The sequence below is a fragment of the Cebus imitator genome, unplaced genomic scaffold (assembly GCF_001604975.1).
Source record: "Cebus imitator isolate Cc_AM_T3 unplaced genomic scaffold, Cebus_imitator-1.0 Scaffold118, whole genome shotgun sequence".
NCBI lineage: Eukaryota > Metazoa > Chordata > Mammalia > Primates > Cebidae > Cebus > Cebus imitator.
In genome coordinates, this window is record NW_016107433.1 from 522437 (window position 1) to 546434 (window position 23998).

Here is a 23998-nt window from a genome sequence, read left to right on the forward strand (position 1 = left end):
CCTGGGCCCGCCCCCTTCCGAAGGCCCCCTTGGGTTTCTTGGATTCAAAGGCTCACAGGCTGCCAGGGCGGCCGAGACTTCCGCTCACTGCCTGGGTGCCGAGACGTAGAGCCTAGTCCGCGGCCTCGGGAAACGCAGTCCGCACAGAGGGCCAATGCCTGCCTAGAAGGGGCGCAGCTCGTGTACCAGTACGGGAGCCAGGATACCTTGGGCGTGTCATTGTGCAAGGATTCCCCCAACCTTCGCGGGCACTTTTATTCGACCCCTTCTCCAACACACACAGACGCGGGTCCAGGAGCCGTGGTTTATTCTGCGGACAGCGGGGCTCAGGCGCAGAACCCCGAGCGCAGGCAGGAGGCCGACTCAGGCGCTGGTGCAGGCACAAGACTGAAGAGGGCGCGGCGGTCAGCGCAGGGCGAGGGCGGCGGCCCAGCCTTAAGGAAGCTGAGCGCGGCCAGGCGCTGCTCTTGGGACAAGCCCCCGCGCAGGTCCAAGAGGGCGGAGACGTGGTCCTCGCTGTAGGGGCAACAGGGGCACATCAGCCCGGCCCTTGTCCCCCTTCCGGCTTCTCCTTCCTCCCCGACCCCCGTCCGCACCTCACATCGGGAAATTGTTGCCGCAGGCAAGCCACCTCGAGGCCCAGAAGCGCGGGGTCGTGGAGGTTCAGCAGCTTCCTCAGGGCGAGCAGCACCGGCGCGCAGTGCGCGCTCTCCTCCAGGCCCTAAGCACGTCGGGGTAGGGTTTCAGCCGGCCCTGGTCTCCCACCCAACCACTGAGACTCTCCCCGTCTGCCCGCCCAAGAAGCTCTCACCAAACCGAGGAAAAGCTGCTGAAGCTGAGCAGCATCGTGCTCCAGGCGCTCGGCCGCCTGGGTCCTCTCGTCGGCTCCGCGGCACACCAGGCGGCCTTGCATCAGCGCGCTCAGGTACTGAAGCACCACGGCGCGCTCGGCCTCAGCCAGCAGCACCTGCGGGAGGTAATCAGGCGGGTGCAGGTTGCCTCTCTTACCCGCACCACTCCTTCTCCAGCCTTTTCCCCCAACGCACCTGAACCGTGGGGTTCCGCACGCGCCAGAAGTCCCGACAGAAGCGCTCTGTCCGTTTGCACACACTTTCTAGTAGCTCAGGGCTCGACAGCCACCGGCGCGAGGGCAAAGTCGCGAACAAGGGCTGGGGAAATGATCCAGACCTGGCATTTCCGCGGAGACTCCTGTACTTACGCTGTACCTCCACCTCTGCACCTCCTGCTCCGATGCCGACCTGAAGAATGCCTCACCTGGAGCTCCGCCAGCAGCGCCTCCAACACCAAGCGGCAGATCCTCCTCTGCAAATCGTCCAGCGCAGCTTCCACTGGAGCCAAGGCCCCTGAAGCCGCCCCGTCCAGCTGCAGGACAGACACTGAGGAGCTGGACCGAGCAAAGCTACGGCTTCAGGACCAAGGCCAAGGCCCGCATGGCCCTAGATGGTCCAACCCCTCGGGCGCCACCTTGTGGGGTAAGTGTTTGGCGGGAGGGAGCGAGAACGGCTCCCTGCACTTCTAGTCTCAGGCAAGGACCAGGGCTGGGAGGCGGGCGCTCCGCGAGCTACAAAGGACACAGCCCAGTGGGACCTGACTGTAATTCGCGGTGCGACCTTGAGCAAAACATTCTTTCGGTTTCTATTTCCTCATTTCCTCACTATCCTAGTGGGGAGGGAGTAAAAATCATCACTAATTTGTCCTCCTTGACCCCACCAAAAAGAACACACTACCCAAGAGGGAGTGTGTGTGTGTGTGTGTGTGTGTGTGTGTGCACTCAACTGTAACCCCAGGCATTACTGGCACAGAGTCGGGCCTTGATAAATATTTGCTGGATGAATGAACAATTGACACTGTGCCAGGCAGGCACTGTGCATGTTACCTCATGTGATTCTCAGAATATTCCATTAGTACCCACATAATATTGAGAAAAGTGAGATTCAGAGAGATTAGGTAACTCATCCCAGGTCACACAGCTAGAAATCAGCAGAACTAAAATTGGAACCCCCCAGGTGATGTGAGTCCAAACTCCCTACTGTCCTAGTGTGGGCTGGGTCCATGCAAAATAGATACTCTATAGGGGGTTAGGGAAGATGGGGCTCCCTGGGGGCCTTCTGGTACCTGAGTGCTGACTGGTGGTTGAGGGTGGCCAGTAAGTAGGGCACGTAATGAGGGGCCACTGCTTCCCCCCTGAGGTGGTCTCGGGAGAATCGGATCAGTGCATCACTGAAGCTGCAATGGGCAGAGGCGGCTCCTGGACTTGCTGCTATGCTGGCACCCCCACAACCCTAGTCCTTGGTACTCCTGTCCCACCTCCAAGATACCCAAGTATTTGATTGACAGAACTCTTTCCCTGTGCTGTGTCTTATTCACCCAGACCCCCTTTGGGCTGCCTGGGGAGCAGGGACAGGGATCAGGAATGGGTGAGTGCCTCTGCAGACCTCCTCAGGAATACGCCCAGTTCTGACAGTGCCATGCCTTGCACCCGCCGTTGCAGTGACTCACTGACCGGGCTGGCCACACGAATGTTCTCCTCCAGGATCTGCAGGCAGAAATGAGCAGCCATTGGCAAAGCCTCCTCTCCCTTGCTCCATGGAGACTGCTGCCTTCTGGCCACTTCCCACCTACCTGCATCACAATGGCTGGCAATGGTGAGTAATAGGAGCCCGATGAGTCTGTGTTGGGCTCCTGCTTCCAGCCCCACTCAGCTACCTCCTCATCCAGTGCATTCTGCAGCCACTGGGCCACATTTGCCTGGGGGAAGGGGCCAGGGGCAAAGGAATGTAGCAGGACTCTGATCCTGCCAGAGATGGGTACACATTCAACTCTGCAGATCAAGGCCCACAGCAGATAAGTAGGGCTTCTCTGGACCTGTGCCCCAACTATTCACCTGGACGTTGGCCACAAATGTTGCCTCCAGCTGCTCAATGTTCTCCACGGTCAGGAGAGGCTCCAGCTGGGATACATCAGCCTCAGGCCCCAACTCTAGGCTCCCCATCATTTCCTGCCTGGAGATGGATGGCCTGGTGTCACACCAAGCCCCAGCCTTTGATCCCCCACGTCCCGCTGCCCCAAGGGCACTGACCCTAGGTACACATGCAGTGCCCAGTGCAGCAAGGTGAAGGCATCAGCAGCTCCCAGCTCAGGCCCTGTAAGGAGGTGCTGCAGGCTGCGGTGCAGGCCACTGTGCAGGGTGTAGGCCCATAGCTGGACCACATTGTAGTGTGGTGGGCAGCAAGGCGCTACTAGTGCCTCAGCTGTGGCCAACTCAACTGGCAGGGCCACTCGCAGAGCCTCCAGCCACTCTGCTAGGGCCCCTGGCGCGGGCAGCACAGGTGACCCGAAGTGGGCCCGCTCCAGACCCTCCTGCAGTGCCCGCAGACAGCGCTGCCGCCAGTCCCGGGGGGCCTGGCCTAGGGGAGGTTTTCGTCCAGTCTCTACCTCCGCCACACGCACAGCAGCCACCAGAAGGGCTGGGTCCTCCCGTGCCAGCTTCCCTGCAGTCCCTGCAGCTGCTTCCACAGCCTGGCCCAGTGCCTCAGCCAGAAGGTCCAGCCCCTGGAAGACTGGCAACTCCAGGACTCCCAGGAGTGCCCATGTATCCTCTCGCAGCTGTTCCAGCTCCCGAAGGCTCACATATGCCTCCAAGAACTGTTGGGCATCAATCAGGATCTCTGTGTGGGCCACTGCGGCTGGCACTGATGAGGATGAAAAGGAGACAGCCTTGGGTCTCAGCCTTCCCAACACCTCAATGTCTACAGCAGGGGATACTAAGGCCCAGGGCTGGGGTGATATATAAAATATTTAATAATCAGTAAAGTAAGCTGGGCACAGTGGCTCACACCTGTAATCCCAGCACTTCGGGAAGCTGAGGTGGGCAGATCACTTGAGGTCAGGAGTTTGACACCAGCCTGGCCAACATAGTGAAATCCCATCTCTACTAAAAATCCAAAAATTAGCCAGGTGCGGTGGCAGGTGCCTGTAATCCCAGCTACTCAGGAGGCTGAGGCAGGAGAAGCACTTGAACCTGGGAGGTGGAGGTTGCAGTAAGCCGAGATTGCACCACCGCACTCCAGCCTGGGTGACAGAGTGAGACTCTGTCTCAAAAACAAAACAAAATAAAAAACAAACAAAAGGGCCTGGCAAGGTGGCTTATGCCTGTAATCCCAACACTTTGGGAGGCTGAGGCGGGCAGATCACTTGAGGTAGGGAGTTCGAGACCAGCCTGACCAACATGGAGAAACCCTATCTCTACTAAAAATACAAAATTAGCTGGGTGTGGTGGTGCATGCCTGTAATCCCAGCTACTCAGGAGGCTGAGGCAGGAGAATTGCTTGAACCTGGGAGGCAGAGGCTGCAGTGAGCTGAGATCGCAACATTGCACTCCAACCTGGGCAACAAGAGCGAAACTCTGTCTCAAAAAAATAATAACAATAATAATAGGCCGGGCACAGTGGCTCGTGCTTGTAATCCCAGCACTTTGGGAGGCCAAGGAGGGCAGATCACAAGGTCAGGAAATCGAGACTGTCCTGTCCAACATGGTGAAACCCTGTCTTTAATAAATACACAAAAATTCGCCGGGCGTGGTGACACACACCTGTAGTCCCAGCGACTCGGGAGGCTGTGGCAGGAGAATTGCTTGAACCCAGGAGGTAGAGGTTGCAGTGAGCCGAGATCCAGCCACTGCTCTCCAGCCTGGCGACAGAGCGAGACTCCCTCTCAAAATAAAAACTAAAACTAAAAAAAAAAAAAAAGACACATAAACAAAAAACCACAAATAAAAAAATAACCAGTAGAGTACTGGCCAATCTGAGGATCTTGGCAATGTCCTAGAGGCCAGGTGGGCCAGAGGGCAATGCGTGAGCTCATGGAACACGAAAAAGCTGAGGATGCTGGAGGGAGGGCAGGGGAAATCGAGGGGCCCTGCCAGTAGTCACTCAGCCACTCTGTTAAGGAAGAGTTTCAATATATTGGTAAGCAGGTGGCCAGAGTCACGTGACTGGGTGTCTGTCCCAACTCAGGCATCCCACGCTTGGGAACCCCAGGATGAGCCGATTTGCACCCTGCCTCATAGGCCATGGGCAGCCTGGGCTACTCTCTGGAAGGTCCCTGGTGCGCCGCTCTATATGGTTCCCCATCTAGTGCCCCAGCCCTTTGGTCAGGGATGGGTGTTTGTGGACTGACTGTTGGAGACTGAGGACCAGGATCCCTGCATCTCACCTGCCCGTAGCCGAGGCAGCAACTGAGACAGGGCCTGCAGTTGCTTGTGCTGGGCAACCTGCTCCCGTAGGGGCTGTAGGGGCTGTGAGGCCTGGGACACACCCTGGAGCAACCCACAAGCCTGGCTCAGGGCCTCCCGGGTTTCCTGCACGGACTCAAGGGCCCGGGCCAGCTGCCACACACCCGTCTGCACGCCTTCCAGGTATGACTGCATCACTGACTGTGGAGAGATGGAGCCAGTGAGGCCTGGCCAACCCTGCAGCACAGTCCCAGCACCCACCCCACCCTGCTCCATGCCTACCTTGAGGCGTGCTTCCAGGGAGCAGGTACGCTGCACCTCTCGGCTGCGGTACTGGCCTAGCCTGGCCAGCTGCTCCGGCTGGTAGAAGATGCCCGAGGCCCACTTGAGCGCTGCACCCCGGGCTAGCCGCTCTGCCCGCTCCTGCTCCGGCCACTCAGGCCCTGGGCAGGAAGAGCCTGGGTAGCCATGTCAGTCAGGGAGGGGGAGGGCCCAATGCCCCTAGTCCCATCTTTCTTTTCTATTTATTTATTTTTTTTTGAGGCAGAGTCTCGTTCTGTTGCCCAGGCTGGAGTGCAATGGGGTGATCTCAGCTCACTGCAACCTCCGCCTCCAGGGTTCAAGTGATTCTCCAGCCTCAGCCTCCCGAGGGGCTGGGATTATAGGCGTGTGCCACCATGCCCAGCTAGCTTTTGTATTTTTAGTAGAGACGGGTTTCACTATGCTGGCCAAGTTAGTCTTGAACTCCTGACCTCAGGTCATCCACCCATCTCGGCCTTCCAAATTGCTGGGATTACAGGTGTGAGCCACCATACCCATCCAGTCCCATCTTTGTTGCCATCATTCCTCCCCCAGCCCACTTAGAAGGTTCATACCAGGGGACAACGTGGGCTGCATTTCATCCTTGGCTGCTGAGTCCATTGCGGGCCTGGTGGAGCCGGGGCTGAGGTGGGCCCGGGGCAAGCAGGCAGAGTAGATGCCCCTCTGAGCTGCTGCCTCTGTCTAGGCCCTTCTGAGAAGGAGGAAGGAGGTTCTTCCTGGTCCTCTCAGGAAATGAGAGGGAGGAGGTGTGATGCAGTGGGCACCTGGGAGGCTTTGCCTGCTAGGTTTCCCAGTTATGCCCCTGAAGATGCCAAGTGAGACAGGGTGGGCACAGGTCTCAACTGGACCCTGGTCCTGCTCTGAGCTGCACAGGACAATTTGGTACAGAACTTACCAGATTTGATCAGGCGTCCAGTTCGCCCTCCACAAATGATCTTGACCTTGAGAACAGCCCTCTTCCCCCAATGGAGCTGGGCATGCCTGCCACTCGTCAGGGCCTGGGTGACTCCAGCTGACTCCAGCGTGCAGCTGAATTCCTCTCCCCAAGGAAGTCTCTCCCACTCCCCAGCCCAGAAGCCCTTTTTTCCCACCAAGGCTCCTCCCTCCCCAAGGCCACAGACAGAAAGGAAGGAAGCTGAGTCTCTGGCATTTTATTCCCAACAGGAAAAAGCATTTGCATGGAGGGTGGGGAGGGCTGGGCGCCACTTCCCTGAGCGGGGGNGGGGGTGGGGGGGGTGGGGGAGGGGGTGGGTGGGGGAGGGGGTGGATGGGCGGGATGTACTTGTGATCAACAAGTCTTGACCAGCCCTCCCAGAACCTCTTAGCTCAGAACAGGAGACAGGGATTTGCTAGACTTGGCCTCAACCTGGGGTGGTGGGCAGTGTGCAGATATGAATGTAGATGACGTCAACATCACAGGATGGAAACTGTGTTGACCTGACTCTGAGGAGGGTGTGTACCTCTGCGGAGAAGTGAGAGGTGGCAGGCTGTTGTTAAGAGGGGTGCGGCCAGGGGTGGCAGGAGAGGGTCATGAAAAGTGTGTTTATCTTTTTTGTTTGACAGGGTCTCGATCTGTTACCAAGGCTGGAGTACAGTGTCACCATCATAGCTCACTGCAGCCTCCTGGGCTCAAGCGATCTGTCTGCCTCAGCCTCCCAAAGTGTTGGGATTACAGGTATGAGTCACCACAACTGGGCAGCTATGTTTATCTTGAGAATTACAGGGACCCAGGAAAGGGACTACAAGGTGGTAATAATTTAGTGGATGTTCAGTCCACCACCCAAATCCACCTTTCAGGATAGAGGCACTCATTCTCCAAATGTGAGTGTAGGCTGCTGAGGTTACACCACTGAGTCTCTCAGTCAATATTGGGCTGCAAAGGCATTGGTACTATCTTGTGAACATGAACCCTTCAGTAGTGCTACCCCAATTTCAGAGGTCCTAGTAGAATAGGCTGAGGCCTATAATATAATTGCATTTGCCCAATTCTGCTTGTTTTACTCCCTTAAAGATGTGGATCCTGGCCAGGTGCGATGGCTCACGCCTGTAATCTCAGCATTGTGGGAGGCTGAGGTGGGAGGATAGCTTGAGCCCACCAGTTCGAGACTAACCTGGGCCATATAGTGAGCCCCTCATCTCTACAAAAACTAAAAATAACGGCCAGGTGCAGAAGCTCACACCTGTAATCCCAGCACTTTGGGAGTCCAAAGTGGGCGGATCACGAGGTCAGGAGTTCGAAACCAGCCTGACCAACGTGGTGAAACCCGGTCTCTACTAAAAAATACGAAAGTTAGCTGGGTGTGGTGACAGGTGCCTGTAATCCCAGCTACTCAAGAGGCTGAGGCAGGAGAATTGCTTGAATCCAGGAGGCGGAGGTAGCAGTGAGCGGATTGTGCCATTGCACTCCAGCCTAGGCAACAGAGTGAGACTCTGACTGAAAAACAAAAACAAAATAAACGAGCCAGATGTGGTGGTGCATGCCTGTGGTCCCAGCTACTTGGGAGGTTGGGGTGGGAGAATTGCTTAAGCCCAGGAAGCTGAGACTGCATTGATCCTGCCACTGCACTCCAGCCTGGGCAACAAACAAATTGAGACCCACTTCAAAAAAAAGGTGTGGATCACCAACAAACTTGCTGCAAAATGAGTCCCATTTCCCAGAGAACCTGACCTGAAAGAAACAACAATGTTAAAAATAACAAAATGGCCAGGGGGCGAGGTGGCTCACACCTGTAATCCCAGCGCTTTGGCAGGCCGAGGTGGGTGGATCACCTGAGGTCAGGAGTTTGAGTGAGATCTGCCTGACTAACATGGAGAAATTGCGTCTCGACTAAAAATACAAAATTAGCAGGGTGTGGTGGCGTGGGCCTGTAACCCAGCTACTTGGGAGGCTGAGGCAGGAGAATCGCTTCAACTCGGGAGGCAGAGGTTTCGATGAGCCGAGATTGTGCCATTGTGCTCCAGCTTGGGTGACAGGAGCGAAGATCCATTTAAAACAAACAAACAAACAAACAAAACCAACTATATATATATATGAATAGGCAGGGCGCAGTGGCTCACGCCTGTAATCCCAACACTTTGGGAGTCTGAGGCGGGCGGATCACGAGGTCAAGAGATCAAGACCATCCTGGCCAAAATGGTGAAACCCTGCCTCTACTAAAATTACAAAAATTAGCTGGGCGTGGTGGCGCGTGCATTTAGTCCCAACTACTCGGGAGGCTGAGGCAGAAGAATCACTTGAACCCGGGAGGCGGAGGTTGCAGTGAGCCGATATTGCCCCATTGCACTCCAGCCTGGTGACAGAGCGAGACTGCATCTCTAAATAAATAAATAGGAGAACAAAAAAAAGGAACAGGCTTGAGGGAACAGATTGGATTAGTTAGGTAGTGTGGTCTCCTCTCCCGAGATAGGGACTTCAGAGAGTTGGTGATGTTGGGGCAAATTGGCAAGGAAAGTTCCGATGGCGCCCCTTTCTCTACTGCCAGGGCTGCCAACTGACACCCTCCTCATTCCTCCCCAACTTCATCCGCAACTCCAGATATACCCAAGTAGTTTTCGTCTTATTCGGCGGCTGGACATTTGCTAATGGTCCCTGAACTTTTGCGGCTGCGCCTGCAGACAAAAATAGCGACGCGTTCCCTGGAGGGGGCATGCGGCGGAAGCGGAAGAAGCGACTGGCTCCGGCGGCCGGGAGGGCAGGAACGGAAGCGGAAGTGGCGGCGGCGCCGGCCTGGCCTGGCCTCGCTGAGGGGAGGCGGCGGGCGGGCGAGATGGCGGAGGCCGGGCCGCAGGCGCCGCCGCCCCCGGGCACTCCAAGCCGACACGAAAAGAGCCTGGGACTACTCACCACCAAGTTCGTGTCGCTTCTGCAGGAGGCCAAGGACGGCGTGCTTGACCTCAAGCTGGTGCGGCCCGGGCTAAGGGACGACAAGGAGGGGTGGTGGACAAGGCCTGAGCTGGTAGCGGGAACCCCGGGGGCGGCCCGGCCGGGTCCTCCGAGAGCCGCCCGCCATTGTGTGCTTTCTCAGAGGAGAGAGGCCGGGGGATATTTCATTCATTCAGCCGAGGCCATTGAGCGACAGCTGTGGGCCAGGCTCGGGGCTGCAGGTGTTTGTCCTCGTGGCCCTTCATGGCTGGCTGGGAGAATAGCTTCAGAACACCAGTTCAGGGCTGTGCGCCAGGTCTCTTCTCACACTGCGGTCCTGAGCTGCAGTAGCACCTGAGAGGCACTACAGGGTTGGAACCCAGGTTACTCCCTTCCCAGACCACGTCTCTGGGTGACTGGGGGTACACCCGAGAGTGGAGCTGATCATTCTCTGTTCTGTCTGCCAGGCAGCTGACACCCTAGCTGTACGCCAGAAGCGCCGGATTTATGACATTACCAATGTTTTGGAAGGTATCGGGCTGATCGAGAAAAAGTCCAAGAACAGCATCCAGTGGAAGTGAGTGGGGATAGTGGGAGGGTAGTAGAGTCTCCCACCCAGAAGTGTCAGGGGTGTGGGGTGGAGGATGCGGAAGAAGGCAGGGGCCGTGGGACCCAGAGTTCTCAGCAGTTCCTCTCGGCCCCACTCCCTGGGCTCAGGGGTGTGGGGCCTGGCTGCAATACCCGGGAGATTGCCGACAAGCTGATTGAGCTCAAGGCAGAGATCGAGGAGCTGCAACAGCGGGAGCAAGAACTAGACCAGCACAAGGTGTGGGTGCAGCAGAGCATCCGGAATGTCACAGAGGACGTGCAGAACAGCTGATATCCTCCTGGCGGTCTCTGCTGTGGCGAGTGGGCAAGGGGCCCTCTGGTTCAACTTGCCCTGGGCCCTCTCCCTCTTGGGAGCTTGTCCTGTGGCCCCTGGCCATGTCCCCAGCCTCAGCTCCCTCCTCAGAGCCCCTTCCCTTCCAGTCTTAGCCTGTAATCCCTCCTCGGGTGAACCCCAGTCCCCAGAACTTTCTCTGACAGCATATGTGTCAGACCTTGGCTAAAGAGTTGGGTCTTCTCTGTAGTCTGCCGTTTCTCACCATAGGGCATCAGCCATTCTCCTTAACCCTCACACTTTGGCCTACGTCACTCATGAGGACATCTGCAGATGCTTTGCTGGTGAGCAGAGCCTGGGTAGGGACAAGGGGGTGGGCTGGGCTCAGCCAAAGCCCTGAGCACCGGGCTCAGTGTCTCAGGAGAGTTTCGTCTCTCAAGAGGGTTTCTGGGTCCTGCTCAGAGAGGACCCAGGCAGGGTAAGTCTTCCGTCTGAGGGGCACTGGGACCCTGTGGAGGTCAGCTATACTGAGAGGGTACAGGAATTCTGGATTGAGTCCCTGGGTTTGTTCTCATCTGCACTTTTACCTGGATTTGGCTTCTTGGGCATGATAGAGGCACAAGGGGGAAGAGGGGGAGAGAGGATATGTGTGTATTTGCTTGTGTGCAGACTCCTACACGCTTGTATGGAGGGTATGAGGGTGCCCACTTCCAATCTGTTATTTAGTTGTATTGTGAATGCAGGATCAGTTCTTTTTTTTTTAAAGAGACGAGGTCTTGCTATGTTGCCCAGGCTGGTCTTGAACTCCTGAGCTCAAGCTGTTTAACTGGCTTGACCCCCTAAAGTGCTGGGATTATAGGCCTGAGCCACTGTGCCCCACTGACGTGTTTCTTCTCCATCTTGTATCCCCAAGGCTGGTCATGGGAAAGGGATGTTGGCCTTGGCTAGAACACCTTCACCTAGGGATCAGCCATTGGTGGAGTGAGGTGCCTGTGGCCAGTGATCTTTCACTCCACATACTTGAATTCAGATTTCCTGGTTACTGACCCTCAGAGAAGAGCTTTAGTTCTGCCCAGCCATTGTAGGGGATGGGTGAGACCCACTGACTAGTCCCTCAGAGACCATGATCTCCTGCCTTGCTCCAAAAGGCAGGCACCTCTGTTCCCAGCTCAGATTTAGCCTATGGGCTCTGACCCATTCTCTGTCATTCTAGGAGATACCCTCTTGGCCATCCGGGCCCCATCAGGCACCAGCCTGGAGGTGCCCATCCCAGAGGTGCGTGCTTAGCCTAGGCAGGCGGGGTCAGCTGAGGGCGGGTGCTGGCTGTGGAGTCTGATAAGTCCCGGGTGGGGCAGGTAGGGGGAGGCCTGGAGTTTGGGGTTATCTGGGAGGATGGGCAGCCTGGGTGGGAGAGGATACTGTGGTCTTGACTCAAGAATTGGGCAGGAGTCAGGACCACAAGCCTGCTTCCAATTCTACCCATCTCCCATCCCTTGCCACCCATCTCTAGGGTCTCAATGGGCAGAAGAAGTACCAGATTCACCTGAAGAGTGTTAGTGGCCCCATTGAGGTTCTGCTGGTGAATAAGGAGGCATGGAGCTCACCCCCTGTGGCTGTGCCTGTGCCACCACCTGAAGATCTGCTCCAGAGCCCACCTGCTGTTTCTACGCCTCCACCTCTGTCCAAGCCTGCCCTTGCTCAGTCCCAGGAAGCCTCACGTCCAAATAGTCCTCAGCTCACTCCCACTCCTGTCCCTGGTAGCACAGAAGTCCAGGGGATGGCCAGCCCAGCAGCTGAGATCACAGGTGAGGCACCATGGGAGCTTGTGACGGCGGCCCAAGAGGCAGTAGCTCTGTGTTGTGGAATGCCACACAAAGAGTTGGAAGAGACTCTTCAGGTTAGGGACTGTCCTTTTCCTGACCTTTATCTAGCCTTCCCTTGCTATGGTAACAAATGAGCCTTTTTTTGTTTGTTTGAGATGGAGCCTTGCTGTGTCACCCAGGCTGGAGTGCAATGCCAGGCAGGAGTGCAATGGTCCTATCTTGGCTCATGCAACCTCCACCTCCTGAGCTCAAGCAGTTCTCCTGCCTTAGCCTCCCGAGTAGCCAGGATTACAGGTGACCACCATCACACCCGGCTAATTCTTGTACTTTTAGTAGAGAAGGGGTTTTACCACGTTGGCCAGGCTGGTTTTGAACTCCTGACCTCAAATGATCCACCTACCTTGGCCTCCCAAAGTGCTGGAATTATAGACATGAACCACCAAGCCCACCTGCGTGGGGCTCTTTTTTTTTTTTAAGATGGAGTCTCGTTCTGTCGCCCAGGCTGGAGTGCAGTGGCATGATCCTGGCTCACTGCAACCTCTGCCTCCTGAGTTCAAGTGATTTTCCTGCCTCAGTCTCCTGAATAGCTGGGATTACAGGTGCATGCCACTATGCCTGGCTAATTGAATGGGCCTTTCTTTTCTTTTTGAGATGGAGTCTTGCTCTGTCACCCAGGCTGGAGTGCAATGGCTCGATCTCGACTTACCACAACCTCTGCCTCCTGGGTTCAAGCGATTCTCCTGCCTCAGCCTCCTGAGTAGCTAGGATTAGACGCACGTGCCACCATGCCTGGCCAATTTTTTGTATTTTTAGTAGAGATGGGGTTTTACCATGTTGGCCAGGTTGGTCCTGAACTCCTGACCTCGTGATCTGCTCACCTCAGCTTCCCAAAGTGCTGGAATTACAGGTGTGAGCCACTGCACCTGGCTGAATGGGACTTTTTTTTTTTTTTTTTTTTTTTGAGACGGAGTTTCGCTCTTGTTACCCAGGCTGGAGTGCAATGGCGCGATCTCGGCTCACCGCAACCTCCACCTCCTGGGTTCAGGCAATTCTCCTGCCTCAGCCTCCTGAGTAGCTGGGATTACAGGCATGCGCCACCATGCCCAGCTAATTTTTTGTATTTTTAGTAGAGACAGGGTTTCACCATGTTGACCAGGATGGTCTCGATCTCTTGACCTTGTGATTCACCCGCCTCGGCCTCCCAAAGGGCTGGGTTTACAGGCTTGAGCCACCGTGAATGGGACTTTTTTAACGGGGAACCTCTGACTGTGGGAAAGGGACATTGTTGGTGGCAGTCCCCCCACCTCCATTGCCCTGGTAGCCCATCTTGAAGTAGGGTCACAGCAGACATGTTGTCGATGAGTCTCTTTCCGTAGGTCTGGTGCCCGTCTCCTATAGCGACTGATTTCCAGGTTGCCTCCTCTGGGGCAACTGGTAATGCCTAATTCTCCATGAGTCTGAGAACCAGGCTTGTGGTCCTCCTGGCTGTGGGGCCAGCCAGGTTCAATAACCTCTTCCTGACCTTGTGTGACTGGGTTCAGGGGCTGTTGTTGCAGTGAGTGGCGGCCCTGGAACTGATAGCAAAGACAGTGCTGAGCTCAGTTCACTCCCACTGGGCCTGACAGCACTGGATACCCGGCCACTGCAGTCTTCTGCCTTGCTGGACAGCAGCAGCAGCAGTAGCAGTAACAGCAGCAGCAGTAGCAGTAACAGCAGCAGTTCATCTGGACCCAATCCTTCTACCTCCTTTGAGCCCATCAAGGCAGACCCCACAGGCGGTGAGTACCTGCCTCCCAGGGGCAGAGAGAGTCCAGTCTCAGTCCAGTCCTAGGTCAGAAACACAACTGGGGATGGAACCTAGCTCTCCTGTCAACCTTGCCGGACCAGAACTCTCTGCCAGCACCTCTGGGGCAGTGCTGATGTCCTCTCTAGCACCCTGTCCTGGGCTAGCACAGAACTCCCTGCCCTCTCTTCAGCCCTTCCTGCCACCCCTTGGAGCACCATTCTCATTTCACTAATTGACACTTCTCTCTACCACTTTCTTTCATCTTCTCTGTCTCTTTTCTCTCTGCACTCCTTGAAAAAGCAATCTCCATTCCACATCTTGATCTCCTAGTCACCTTTCAGGTTGTAGCAGTCACTCTGTAGTCCCAGTGTTATAGCAGTGCCACCTTTTTATATTTATTTATTTATTTATTTATTTATTTATTTTTGAGATGGAGTTTCGCTCTTGTTGCCCAGGCTATAGGGCAATGGTGTGACCTCGGCTCACTGCAACCTCCGCCTCCTGGGTTCAAGCAATTCTCCTGCCTCAGCCTCCTGAGTAGCTGGGATTATAGGCATGCGTCACCACACCCAGCTAATTTTGTATTTTTAGTAAAGATGGGATTTCTTGATTTTGGTCAGGCTGGTCTTGAACTCTTGACCTCAGACCCACCTCATAGGTGTGAGCCACCACACCCAGCCAGTGGTGTCACTTGAGAAGCTGCCGAAGGCTTACCAAGCCCAGCAGCCCTCCAGCGTGTTTTGCCTGGTGCTCTCTTGGTCCATGTCAATGTTCTTTTTTCCTTAGGCTTTAATTATGTCAGCTCTTGGCTCTCCTACCTCACTGGCTTCTTGTTGAACTCTTCCTGGCACATCCTTAAACATAGGTGCTTTCGAGGGCTCTGTCCCATTCCACTCCCGGAGAGGGCTGCAGCTCTGGGTGAATGAATCCCCAACCACTGCCTGGCCTAGATCTTTTCCCAGTCTGCACACTTTGGTGTCCAGCTGCCATCCATTGTACGTCCAGTGGACACTTTATTCCCGCCTGTCCTTGACTGAACTCAGTTTCCTTCTGAAGCTTGCTTTCCACCTCTGCGCACCCTACCGTTGGCTCTAGTTGTTCAGGCTTGACCCTTGGCTCTCTAATTCCGTCTCCTTCTCCCTCCTCCTTCTGCTGCTTGCCCCATGTCAGCTCAGCAAGGTCTGTTCCAGATGTCCCCTCCTATTCTCTGGTATCCTCAGCACTCAGGACAACCCCTAGCCACCTCTGTTCTGGATTCTTCAGGATCTTTCTCTTTACCCTGACAGAATGATCTTTCTGAAATGCAGGCCTGACAGAGAAATGTGGCATTTCTGTGTTTGCAAAAGTACCTTTAATGGCTCCTTGAGGGCCACCAGATAAGATCTGAGCTCCTGAGCCTGGCATGTGAAATCCCTCATGGTCCTCTCTAGTTGCATTTTCTTCTGCTTCCCCTGTGTCCACGGGACTTCACTACAAATCCCCTGGCCAGAGATTTGTAATGATGTCATCACCCTGTAGCACCACCACCTCTGCTGGCTGACCTGACACAAGGTCTGGTCTCTGAGTCTTGCACAGATCAGGTGCTCAGCAAGGATGGGACAAATGGAGTATCTTCTATCAGATAGGGTGTACATGCTGAGCCCAGAAAGGGAAGGGAGTCTGTTGCTTTTCTGTGTCCTTTCCGATTAGAAAAGCTGTACCAATCACTTGCAGTGGGCCTTTGATACCCTGGACTCAGCACTAAGGAATTCCAGTTTAGCAAGTGAGGCCAACAGTGCCAGGTTGGCCTAGGCAGGGACTACGTCTCCTCAGCTGTGTGGAGCCTCAGGGTGGGTGGCGTAGGATTGGAGGAAGGCAGGGGGATGTAGTGGGACCAAGCTGGACCTCTGTGCCCTGAGTATGGCTTTCTTGTTTTTCAGTTTTGGAACTCCCCAAAGAGCTGTCAGAAATCCCTCACCCCAAAAGAGGCAGCAGCCCACACCCACCCCTGGCCCTAGGAGCAAAGAACACAACGCGATGGCCACCACAGCAGCTGAGATCACAGGGGCAGGACCTGCAGGGAGTGCTGACCCTAAAACGGACAAAAAAGAAAGTGCCGAACACACGGCACGCCCACCCGGCCCGACACCGCGGGAGACCCAGACACGGCAACCGGAAGCCTAGCAACACAGCACCAGCAACACCAACAGTAAAAGAACCAAGACATCCGGAACCAATCCATCTACCCACAAGGAGCCCAGCAAGGCAAACCCCAAAGGCGTATGGGAACGCCCCAAACAGCTGCCAGAAAGCGGGGGGCCCACACGAGAGGGCAGGAGCCCAGACCTACGCCAGAACCTAATGTCCTCAGAAGTGTTTGCCCCCCTGCTCCGTCTTTCTCCACCCCCGGGAGACCACGATTACATCTACAACCTGGATGAGAGTGAAGGTGTCTGTGACCTCTTTGATGTGCCTGTTCTCAACCTCTGATTGACAGGGACATGCCCTGTGTGGCTGGGACCCAGACTGACTTGGGGGTTGCCTGGGGACCTCCCCAACCTGACCCCTACACAGCTTGAGAGCCACAGACACCTGGCTTCTCCAGCCTCCCCTCACTGCACAGTTCTGGCCACAGCTCCCGCTCCTACGCTGGCACTTCTACTGTGCTCGCAGAGCAGGGGAATGGAGCTCAGCCCCCACCACTGTGGAGCCAAAGTGTTTGCTTCTCCTTTTCTGCGGTCTTCCCAAGCCCAGGCTCAGCTGCCACCCAGTGGCAAGTGGCACAGAACTGAAGAGCCGTCATCGCCACGCCCCTCCCCCCCATCCCCGTAGGGCAGCTTGTCCAGCCTCACTATCTTGCTCACGTGCCAGCTCCTTCCCCTAGGAGGGAAGGGTTGGGTGGAGCTGGGCACATGCCAGCACCATCCCTAGCTTCTTTCACTGTCTCCTACCCCTGACCCTCCAGCACCTCCTGGCCCTCTCACGTGCCCCCTTCTGGGCCTTTAGCCCTAGAACCTGCAGGTGGTGTGGGTGGCTACAAAGAAGGAACAGAGGTCTCTGGTGAGGAGTCTGGGTGGTCCAGCCCTGAGGATTGGCTGGACCTCCTGCTGCCCCATAACCTCCTCTTCATTTCTGCTTATTCATTTACCGTCATTTAGAGCCATTTGCGGAGATTTAGAAAGATTTACAGTAACGAATGGATTCCTATATAAAGATTATTTTTATACTTTTTGCAGCAAAAGGAAATTGTAATATTTGTACAGTGTCCAAGTGAATAAAAACCATGCCTAAGGCTAGCTCTGATGTGGTTCTTTTGGGACTCCTTAGGACTGTGGATTGGCGGTGGGACTGGGTGGGTCATCTTGCTGGAACTGGAGGTGGGAAGGCCTCCAGCAGCCTACCCTCCCCGCCCCAACCTGACGCACCTTGGTATAGGGCGCGGCCACCTCCGCGGGGCGTGGCAGACGGAGCCGTCCTACCTTCCTACTCCACCCCCTCCCACTCCAACCCGGAACTCGCCTCGCTCCTTTGGGAAGGCCGCGTTGCCCGGCCTTGAGCCGCAGCCTGGGCCGTGATTGCGGAACACCGGGGTCAGGTATCGGAAAGGGGGACGAGCTTCTCGTCCCCAGACCAGGTGCGCCCTCGGCCACAGGTGCACGGTCTACGGAAAGTGCGGGCACCCACACCTCGGCTGGACCATGGCGCCTCCGCGGAACGTGGTGAAGATTGCTGTCCAGATGCGTGACGCCATCCCGCAGCTCATCCAGCTGGACCAGGTCACCCGGCCAGTCCCGCCTCTATCTGCCCCGCCGTCCCACCTCCCCGTCGCCCCCTGGCCCTCAGGGCCGTCCACCCTACCCTTCCTCCCAGGCTCCTCCCCATTTCTCCGTGCCCCCCCCATTCCTCCCTGCCCCGGCCGCCGGAGTGACCGCTCCACTTGCAGGCGAAGCCCCTGGCCACTGTGCTGAAGGAGGTGTGCGACGCGTGAGTACTGCCGGCCCAGGGCCTGCGAAGGGCGGTAGGGCAGGAGGGGCGGCGCCCCCTGCTGGCCTCGCTGAGTCTCGTGCCCCGCAGGTGGAGCCTGACGCACTCTGAGCGCTATGCCCTGCAGTTTGCGGATGGGCACAGGAGATACATCACTGAAAATGTGAGTCCCCTCTCCCTCCGCCCTCCGACCCCTCTAACCCACCTGGCCCTGATGTTTCTGGCTCTTCATCCCACTAGTGGAATGTGATCTTTTGCCGCCCTGACACCCCAGTTGATCAGTCCTCGGAGCCCTCCCTGACCTCGCTGCTTTTTCTGCTGTCTTCTCCAGAACCGCGTGGAGATCAAGAATGGCAGCATCCTGTGCCTCAGCACCGCCCCAGTACTGTCCCTCTCGGCCAGTCCTCCCCTTCCCTGCCCCTCTGCCCCAGGTCCACAGGCCCCCATCCCAGCCCCATCTCATACCACCTAGTGGACACCCAGGGCCGCACACTTCCAGGTCCCACCCTTACCTTGCCCAGCCTCTTCACTGCTGCTCCTGCTCCGCCCCTGCCAGGATCTTGAGGCTGAGCAGCTGTTGGGTGGGCTGCAGAGTGAGAGTCGTGAAGGGCGCCGGGAAGCCCTGAGGTGCCTCATCCCGCTGGCCTCGGACATGACCTTTGCCAGGGAAGTCATCAGCCGTAATGGTCTCGAGAGACTAGGCACCATCATTGAGGATGGGGATGAGTGAGCACAGGGATGTGTGGGCTGGGGGAGATGGTGGGGCTTTCTGGCCCTGGGCTGGTCCTGCTCAGCCCCAGATGTCCCCCCCAGTCTAGGGGAGGTGCTGGCCCTCAGCCTGAGGGCCTTCTCGGAGCTCATGGAGCACGGCGTGGTGTCCTGGGAGACGCTGACCATCCCCTTTGTGAGGAAGGTGGGTGAGCTTTCGTAGGACAGCAGGTGGGAGCAGTGGGGCAGTGGTAGACCCAGCCTTCCATGGGGGTGAGGTGGTGACACCCCTACCCCTTACAGGTGGTGTGCTATGTGAACATGAACCTCATGGATGCCTCCGTGCCGCCCCTGGCCCTTGGGCTGCTGGAGAGTGTGACCTTGAGCAGCCCAGTCCTGGGCCAGCTGGTCAAGAGCGAGGTGCCCCTGGATAGGCTACTGGTGCACCTACAGGTGTAAGCCTCTGGGACTGGGGTCCAGATGCGGGGAGCAGGGCTGGACCCTAAATGTTCTGCTGAGCCCTCTTCTTGCCATAGGATGAACCAGCAGCTGCAAACCAAGGCCATGGCCCTGCTGACAGCCTTGCTGCAGGGGGCCAGCCCTGTGGAACGCAAGGTGAGTGTTGATCGGTGGCTGGATGGGGGCAGCACCCGGTGGGCACTGCCCACCCTGGGGAGAAATCATCTAAGTCCTCTTTCCATCCCCTCAGCACATGCTTGACTACCTCTGGCAGAAAAACCTTCGCCAGTTCATCTACAAGGTAGGAAGTGGTGGGCCAGGGAGACTACTCCACTCCTCCCCCCCATGAGTCCTCACTCACACCAGAGACTGGCTTTCCTACAGAACATCATCCACAGTGTGGTACCAATGGGTGATGAGATGGCTCATCACCTGTACGTACTGCAGTCCCTCACGCTGGGGCTGCTGGAGGTGCGCATGCGGACACCCCTGGACCCCTACAGCCAGGTACGTCTTTGGTGAGGACAAGGCAGGGGGTGGCTTGGAGCTTGGCCTTGAATCTATAATCATGATCCCCTCCCCAACCACCTGCACTGACCCCAGGAGCAGCGGGAGCAGCTGCAGGTTCTACGCCAGGCTGCCTTTGAGGCAGAGGGGGAGTCTTTGGGCGCTGGGCTGAGTGCTGACCGGCGACGTTCCCTCTGTGCCCGAGAGTTCCGCAAACTAGGCTTCTCTGTGAGTGTCTCCCTACCTAACTCCCCACCCCTGCCTCAGCCCAGGGCTGTTGCTCTAGAGGGCTGTGGCCCTTCTTGAACAGCCTGTGCCCCCTTCACCCAGAACAGCAACCCAGCACAGGACCTGGAACGCGTGCCCCCTGGTCTGCTGGCCCTGGACAACATGTTGTACTTCTCCAGAAATTCACCTAGCGCATACAGCCGGGTCGGTGACAGGGCAGAGAGTGGCAGCATCCCCCAGGCAGGGTCCCCATGGGCTTAGCCATGACTCCTCGCCCCATTCTCTGCCCCTGCCAGTTTGTGTTGGAGAACAGCAGCCGCGAGGACAAGCACGAGTGCCCCTTTGCCCGGGGCAGCATCCAGCTGACGGTGCTGCTGTGTGAACTGCTGCACGTTGGGGAGCCCTGTGAGTGGCCTGGACAGGGCACAGTGTGGCCAGGGGCAGGGGACGGAAGGGCAGAGAGGGCCAGGGGCTGCATGCACTTTCTCCCTGAGCCCCTCCTGCCCCCCCGCTCCAGGCTCCGAGACAGCCCAAGACTTCTCACCCATGTTCTTTGGCCAAGACCAGAGCTTCCATGAGCTCTTCTGTGTGGGCATCCAGCTGCTGAATAAGACCTGGAAGGAAATGCGGGCTACACAGGAGGACTTCGACAAGGTAGGTGGGGTGGGAGCTGGGAGTCCTGGGCCAGGGCAAGGGGTTGATCTGGGTACAGAGCTCAGGCCCTGAGCTGAGCTCGGGTGGCCCCAGGTCATGCAGGTGGTGCGGGAGCAGCTGGCCCGAACGCTGGCCTTGAAGCCCACCTCCCTGGAGCTCTTCCGAACCAAGGTGAATGCACTCACTTATGGGGAGGTGCTGCGGCTGCGGCAGTCTGAACGGCTGCACCAGGAGGGCACGCTGGCTCCCCCTATACTGTGAGTTTGGGGTGATGGATCCCCACTCCTAGCCCCACCTTCCCTGGTGCCCCCTGGGCTACTCCCCAGGTCGGATGTGCTCAGTGACACCCCTCTACCAGGGAGCTGCGGGAGAAGCTGAAGCCAGAGCTCATGGGCCTGATCCGCCAGCAGCGCTTGCTCCGCCTCTGTGAGGGGACACTGTTCCGCAAGATCAGCAGCCGGCGGCGCCAGGGTCTCTGAGTGGGCAAGCGCTGGGATCGGGTGGTAGGCAGTGGGCAGAGGGTGGCTGGCTTTGGGTCAGGACCTCTCAGTGCTCCGGCCCTCTTCCCTTTCTCCACATAGACAAGCTGTGGTTCTGCTGCCTATCCCACAATCACAAGGTGCTACAGTATGGAGACATGGAGGAGGGCACCAGCCCGCCTGCCCTGGAGAGTCTGCCTGAGCAACGTAAGGCGGGCACGGGTGGGAGCCCAACACCTGCTCTCCCCAGACCACCCTGAGCCCTGAGGCTGCCTGGGCCACAGTGCTCAGCCCAGCCTTCTTCCTATAGTCCCTGTGGCCGACATGAGGGCGCTCCTGACAGGCAAGGACTGCCCCCATGTCCGGGAGAAGGGCTCTGGGAAGCAGAATAAGGTGGGTGCAGCAGGCCAGGGGGCTCCTTCCTGCCCGCCCCTGCCTGCCCTGTCCTCTGCTGAGTGTCCCTCTCCCTTGCTTCCCCAGGACCTCTATGAGTTGGCCTTCTCGGTCAGCTATGACCACGGGGAGGAGGAGGCATACCTCAACTTCATTGCCTCCTCCAAGCGGGAGGTGAGTGTCCATCAGGCTGAGGTTGGCAGGTGGGCAGGGGAGGCAGATGGGCAGGCCCTCACAGCTCTGTGTTGTCCCCAGTTCTACCTGTGGACGGACGGGTTGAACGCCCTGCTGGGCAGTCCCATGGGCAGTGAGCAGACACGGCTGGACCTGGAGCAGTTGCTGAGCATGGAGACCAAGCTGCGTCTGTTGGAGCTGGAGAATGTGCCCATCCCCGAGCGGCCACCCCCTGTGCCCCCACCCCCCACCAACTTCAACTTCTGCTATGACTGCAGCATCGCTGAACCTTGACAGTGTGGCTGGCCACGAGCCACAGCTGCAGCCATTGCGGCAGCCATGAAGGGTGGAGGGTAGAGGAGTGATGCACCCTGACCAGCAGGTTTGCTGCAGAAATAAAGTCTGCTTGGCTCTTGGGCTATGTTGAGCCAGCTCTGAACCTTGTGGCCTGAGCCTGTGACAGTGACAGTCTTCCCCTTCTACCTTCAAACTTAGCTGGTGGATAAGATGGGGCATCAGGCCCAGGCCACAAACTTCGACAGTTAACAGTTGAGGTGCTGATGTTCTGAAGGGGGTGGGGACAGGCTGGGACCACTGCCCTCCTCCAAGATGAATCCTCAGCTTCCCTCCATGCTGGGCCTGTGGGAAGGGCTGGCCTGTGGTCTGAGGGCACCTGCCAAGGGAGAGCTGGGCTGCCGGCCTGCTGAGGGAGAAGTGGCAGGGCAGGAGGCACTGCCCCAATAGACGCCTTCCTGCACAGCGTTAACAGTGGCCTAGTCTGGGAGCCATCTCCAGAAGGCTCCTGACAGTCTGACCCCAGTCCTCAAGCTTGCATGGCTCTGCCTGGTGTCCTTTGTAAGACTTGGAGGTCTCTGGTGAGAGGCATGAAGGGAGAGAGGTGAAGCCAGGCCTACTTTCTGCAGAAGGGCAGGGTCAAGATTCCCAAGGGCATCCCCAGGCCAGTGGGAGGATGTGGGCTGATTCTGACAAGAGCTATTTCTGTGCAGGAAGCCCTGCTTCTGATTAAAACCTAACTCAGGGCTGGGCTTGGTGGCTCACGCCTGTAATTCCAGCACTGTGGGAGGCCAAGGCAGGCAGATCACCTGAGGTCAGGAGTTGGAGACCAGCCTGGCCAACACGGTGAAACCCTGTCACTACTAAAAACACAAAAATTAGCCAGGTATGGTGGCTCACACCTGTAATCCCAGCTAGTTGGGAGGCTGAGGCATGAGAAATGCCTGAACCCAGAGGCTGAGGTTGCATTGAGCTGAGATCGTACCACTGCATTCCAGCCTGGGCAATAGAACAAGACTCCATCTAAAAAAAAAAAAAGACCTATCTCAGAGCCATGGGTGGGGTGGGGGCCATAGACAGGCCAGAGTCCCTGGGGGCAGAAGCAGGTTTGGTCACAGAGGCAGAGGCTGTGGTCACAGACCCCATGCCCTTGAGGAAAGAAGAGCTCATCAGTCCGTGGAGCTCACAGGGCAGGCTGAAGCCACTGCCCCTCAGACTTCTCCCTGCCACTCACCTCTTCTCTTCCTAATGCCTCTAATATCATTTTTTGTTTTTGTTTTTTGAGATGGAGTTTCGCTCTTGTTGCCCAGGCTGGAGTGCAATGGCACAATCTCGGCTCACTGCAACCTCCACCTCCCAGGTTCAAACCATTCTCCTGCCTCAACCTCCCAAGTACCTGGGATTACAGGCGTGTGCCACCATGCCCAGCTAATTTTTTGGATTTAGTAGAGATGGGATTTCTCCATGTTGGTCAGGCTGGTCTCTAACTCCTGAGCTCAGGTGATCCACCTGCCTCAGCCTCCCAAAGTGCTGGGATTACGGCTCCAATACTGCTTTTAACCATCAACCTGGCTGACTGTGAGAACTGATGAGATGGCACTTCCTTTGGAGAATGTGCCAGAGGGCACTTGCTCCCCCTTCCTCAGCTAAGCTTCAGCTCCTTGGGCATCCAGGGCCCACCATACCCATGCCTAAGGACTTCCCACCACACTTGGAGTGGTCGGCCTTGAGTTCTAGGTAGAAATGGGAGGCAGGGATCCCCGATGCTGTCAGCCTCCCTGCAACTGTCAATTCTTCCTTCCTAATGTCTCCAGTCCCTTGTGCATGCCACCATCATAGTAACAGCCTCCTGACTTCCGGCCTCCCATCTTGCCCCTCCAACCCTCTTAACACCAGCTATCCCAACTGCTTTCTCCAACATAAGTCTTATCATACATACACAAACATCCCATATATTCCATATGTCCCTATCCGTGTCCATGGGTTAATGGCTACAGTTTCCATGACTAAGCCTGAGTTGAGCCAGATGAGTCGTAGACATGCTGCGGTTTAGCCCTTCCACCTGAGCACCTGTGGCTTGCAGGGTTCTTGGTGCTTGGTCCAAGCTGGCATCCTCCCTGCTTAGACCACCCCCTCAGTGCCAGCTCTGGCCTGCTCGGGTGTACCCTCACAGTGCCTTCTGTCTGGATCACCCTCTTCCTCCCTTCTCTCCA

The 23998-nt window shown here is 56.9% G+C and overlaps 3 protein-coding genes across 9 annotated transcripts; 2 read left to right on the top strand and 1 right to left on the bottom strand.

The window, feature by feature from the left end:
* Positions 1 to 290: 290 nt before the first annotated feature.
* EXOC3L1 (exocyst complex component 3 like 1) lies at positions 291 to 6694 on the bottom strand. 6 transcript variants are annotated; one of them, XM_037742273.1, is made up of 14 exons: positions 6471 to 6694; positions 6130 to 6266; positions 5537 to 5697; positions 5236 to 5455; positions 3101 to 3713; positions 2906 to 3023; positions 2644 to 2769; positions 2457 to 2557; positions 2137 to 2247; positions 1276 to 1405; positions 1047 to 1169; positions 812 to 967; positions 597 to 721; positions 291 to 516 (listed from the first exon to the last, which is right to left on the bottom strand). In XM_037742273.1, exons 2-14 carry the CDS (start codon positions 6173 to 6175, stop codon positions 327 to 329), a joined length of 2220 nt encoding a protein of 739 aa, XP_037598201.1. In that variant the 5' UTR covers positions 6176 to 6266; positions 6471 to 6694; the 3' UTR covers positions 291 to 326. The 6 variants fall into 6 exon arrangements, with proteins under 6 accessions (XP_037598201.1, XP_037598200.1, XP_037598199.1 ...); XM_037742272.1 differs by having other exon boundaries at positions 5537 to 5712; XM_037742271.1 differs by having other exon boundaries at positions 5537 to 5712; positions 6130 to 6291.
* A 2566-nt stretch (positions 6695 to 9260) lies between these two features.
* On the top strand, positions 9261 to 17201 carry E2F4 (E2F transcription factor 4). The gene is made up of 9 exons (XM_017539300.2): positions 9261 to 9477; positions 9905 to 10014; positions 10155 to 10316; positions 10618 to 10661; positions 11531 to 11592; positions 11828 to 12122; positions 13697 to 13918; positions 15846 to 15893; positions 16235 to 17201. Exons 1-9 carry the CDS (start codon positions 9343 to 9345, stop codon positions 16393 to 16395), a joined length of 1239 nt encoding a protein of 412 aa, XP_017394789.1. The 5' UTR covers positions 9261 to 9342; the 3' UTR covers positions 16396 to 17201.
* A 158-nt stretch (positions 17202 to 17359) lies between these two features.
* Positions 17360 to 21918, top strand: ELMO3 (engulfment and cell motility 3). 2 transcript variants are annotated; one of them, XM_017539292.2, is made up of 20 exons: positions 17360 to 17681; positions 17849 to 17889; positions 17980 to 18052; positions 18221 to 18271; positions 18446 to 18615; positions 18703 to 18802; positions 18901 to 19052; positions 19134 to 19212; positions 19307 to 19357; positions 19441 to 19563; positions 19660 to 19791; positions 19894 to 19995; positions 20088 to 20196; positions 20309 to 20445; positions 20539 to 20702; positions 20804 to 20916; positions 21027 to 21131; positions 21235 to 21317; positions 21405 to 21491; positions 21573 to 21918. In XM_017539292.2, exons 1-20 carry the CDS (start codon positions 17604 to 17606, stop codon positions 21783 to 21785), a joined length of 2163 nt encoding a protein of 720 aa, XP_017394781.1. In that variant the 5' UTR covers positions 17360 to 17603; the 3' UTR covers positions 21786 to 21918. The 2 variants fall into 2 exon arrangements, with proteins under 2 accessions (XP_017394781.1, XP_037598217.1); XM_037742289.1 differs by lacking the exon at positions 18446 to 18615 and having other exon boundaries at positions 17364 to 17681.
* Positions 21919 to 23998: the final 2080 nt, after the last annotated feature.

Bases quoted from the DNA above. Each gene is read 5' to 3' on its own strand.
- E2F4 (XM_017539300.2), top strand. From the start codon at position 9,343: ATGGCGGAGGCCGGGCCGCAGGCGCCGCCGCCCCCGGGCACTCCAAGC. The intron at 9,478-9,904 runs GTGCGGCCCGGG...TCTGTCTGCCAG, and splicing joins GCGTGCTTGACCTCAAGCTG to GCAGCTGACACCCTAGCTGT. The intron at 12,123-13,696 runs GTGAGGCACCAT...CTGTTGTTGCAG, and splicing joins CCCAGCAGCTGAGATCACAG to TGAGTGGCGGCCCTGGAACT.
- EXOC3L1 (XM_037742272.1), bottom strand. From the start codon at position 6,175: ATGGACTCAGCAGCCAAGGATGAAATGCAGCCCACGTTGTCCCCTG. The intron at 5,713-6,129 runs GTATGAACCTTC...ATGGCTACCCAG, and splicing joins GCAGCCCACGTTGTCCCCTG to GCTCTTCCTGCCCAGGGCCT. The intron at 517-596 runs GTGCGGACGGGG...TTGCCCCTACAG, and splicing joins CAACAATTTCCCGATGTGAG to CGAGGACCACGTCTCCGCCC.
- ELMO3 (XM_017539292.2), top strand. From the start codon at position 17,604: ATGGCGCCTCCGCGGAACGTGGTGAAGATTGCTGTCCAGATGCGTGAC. The intron at 18,616-18,702 runs GTGAGCACAGGG...TGTCCCCCCCAG, and splicing joins ATCATTGAGGATGGGGATGA to TCTAGGGGAGGTGCTGGCCC. The intron at 19,358-19,440 runs GTAGGAAGTGGT...GCTTTCCTACAG, and splicing joins TTCGCCAGTTCATCTACAAG to AACATCATCCACAGTGTGGT.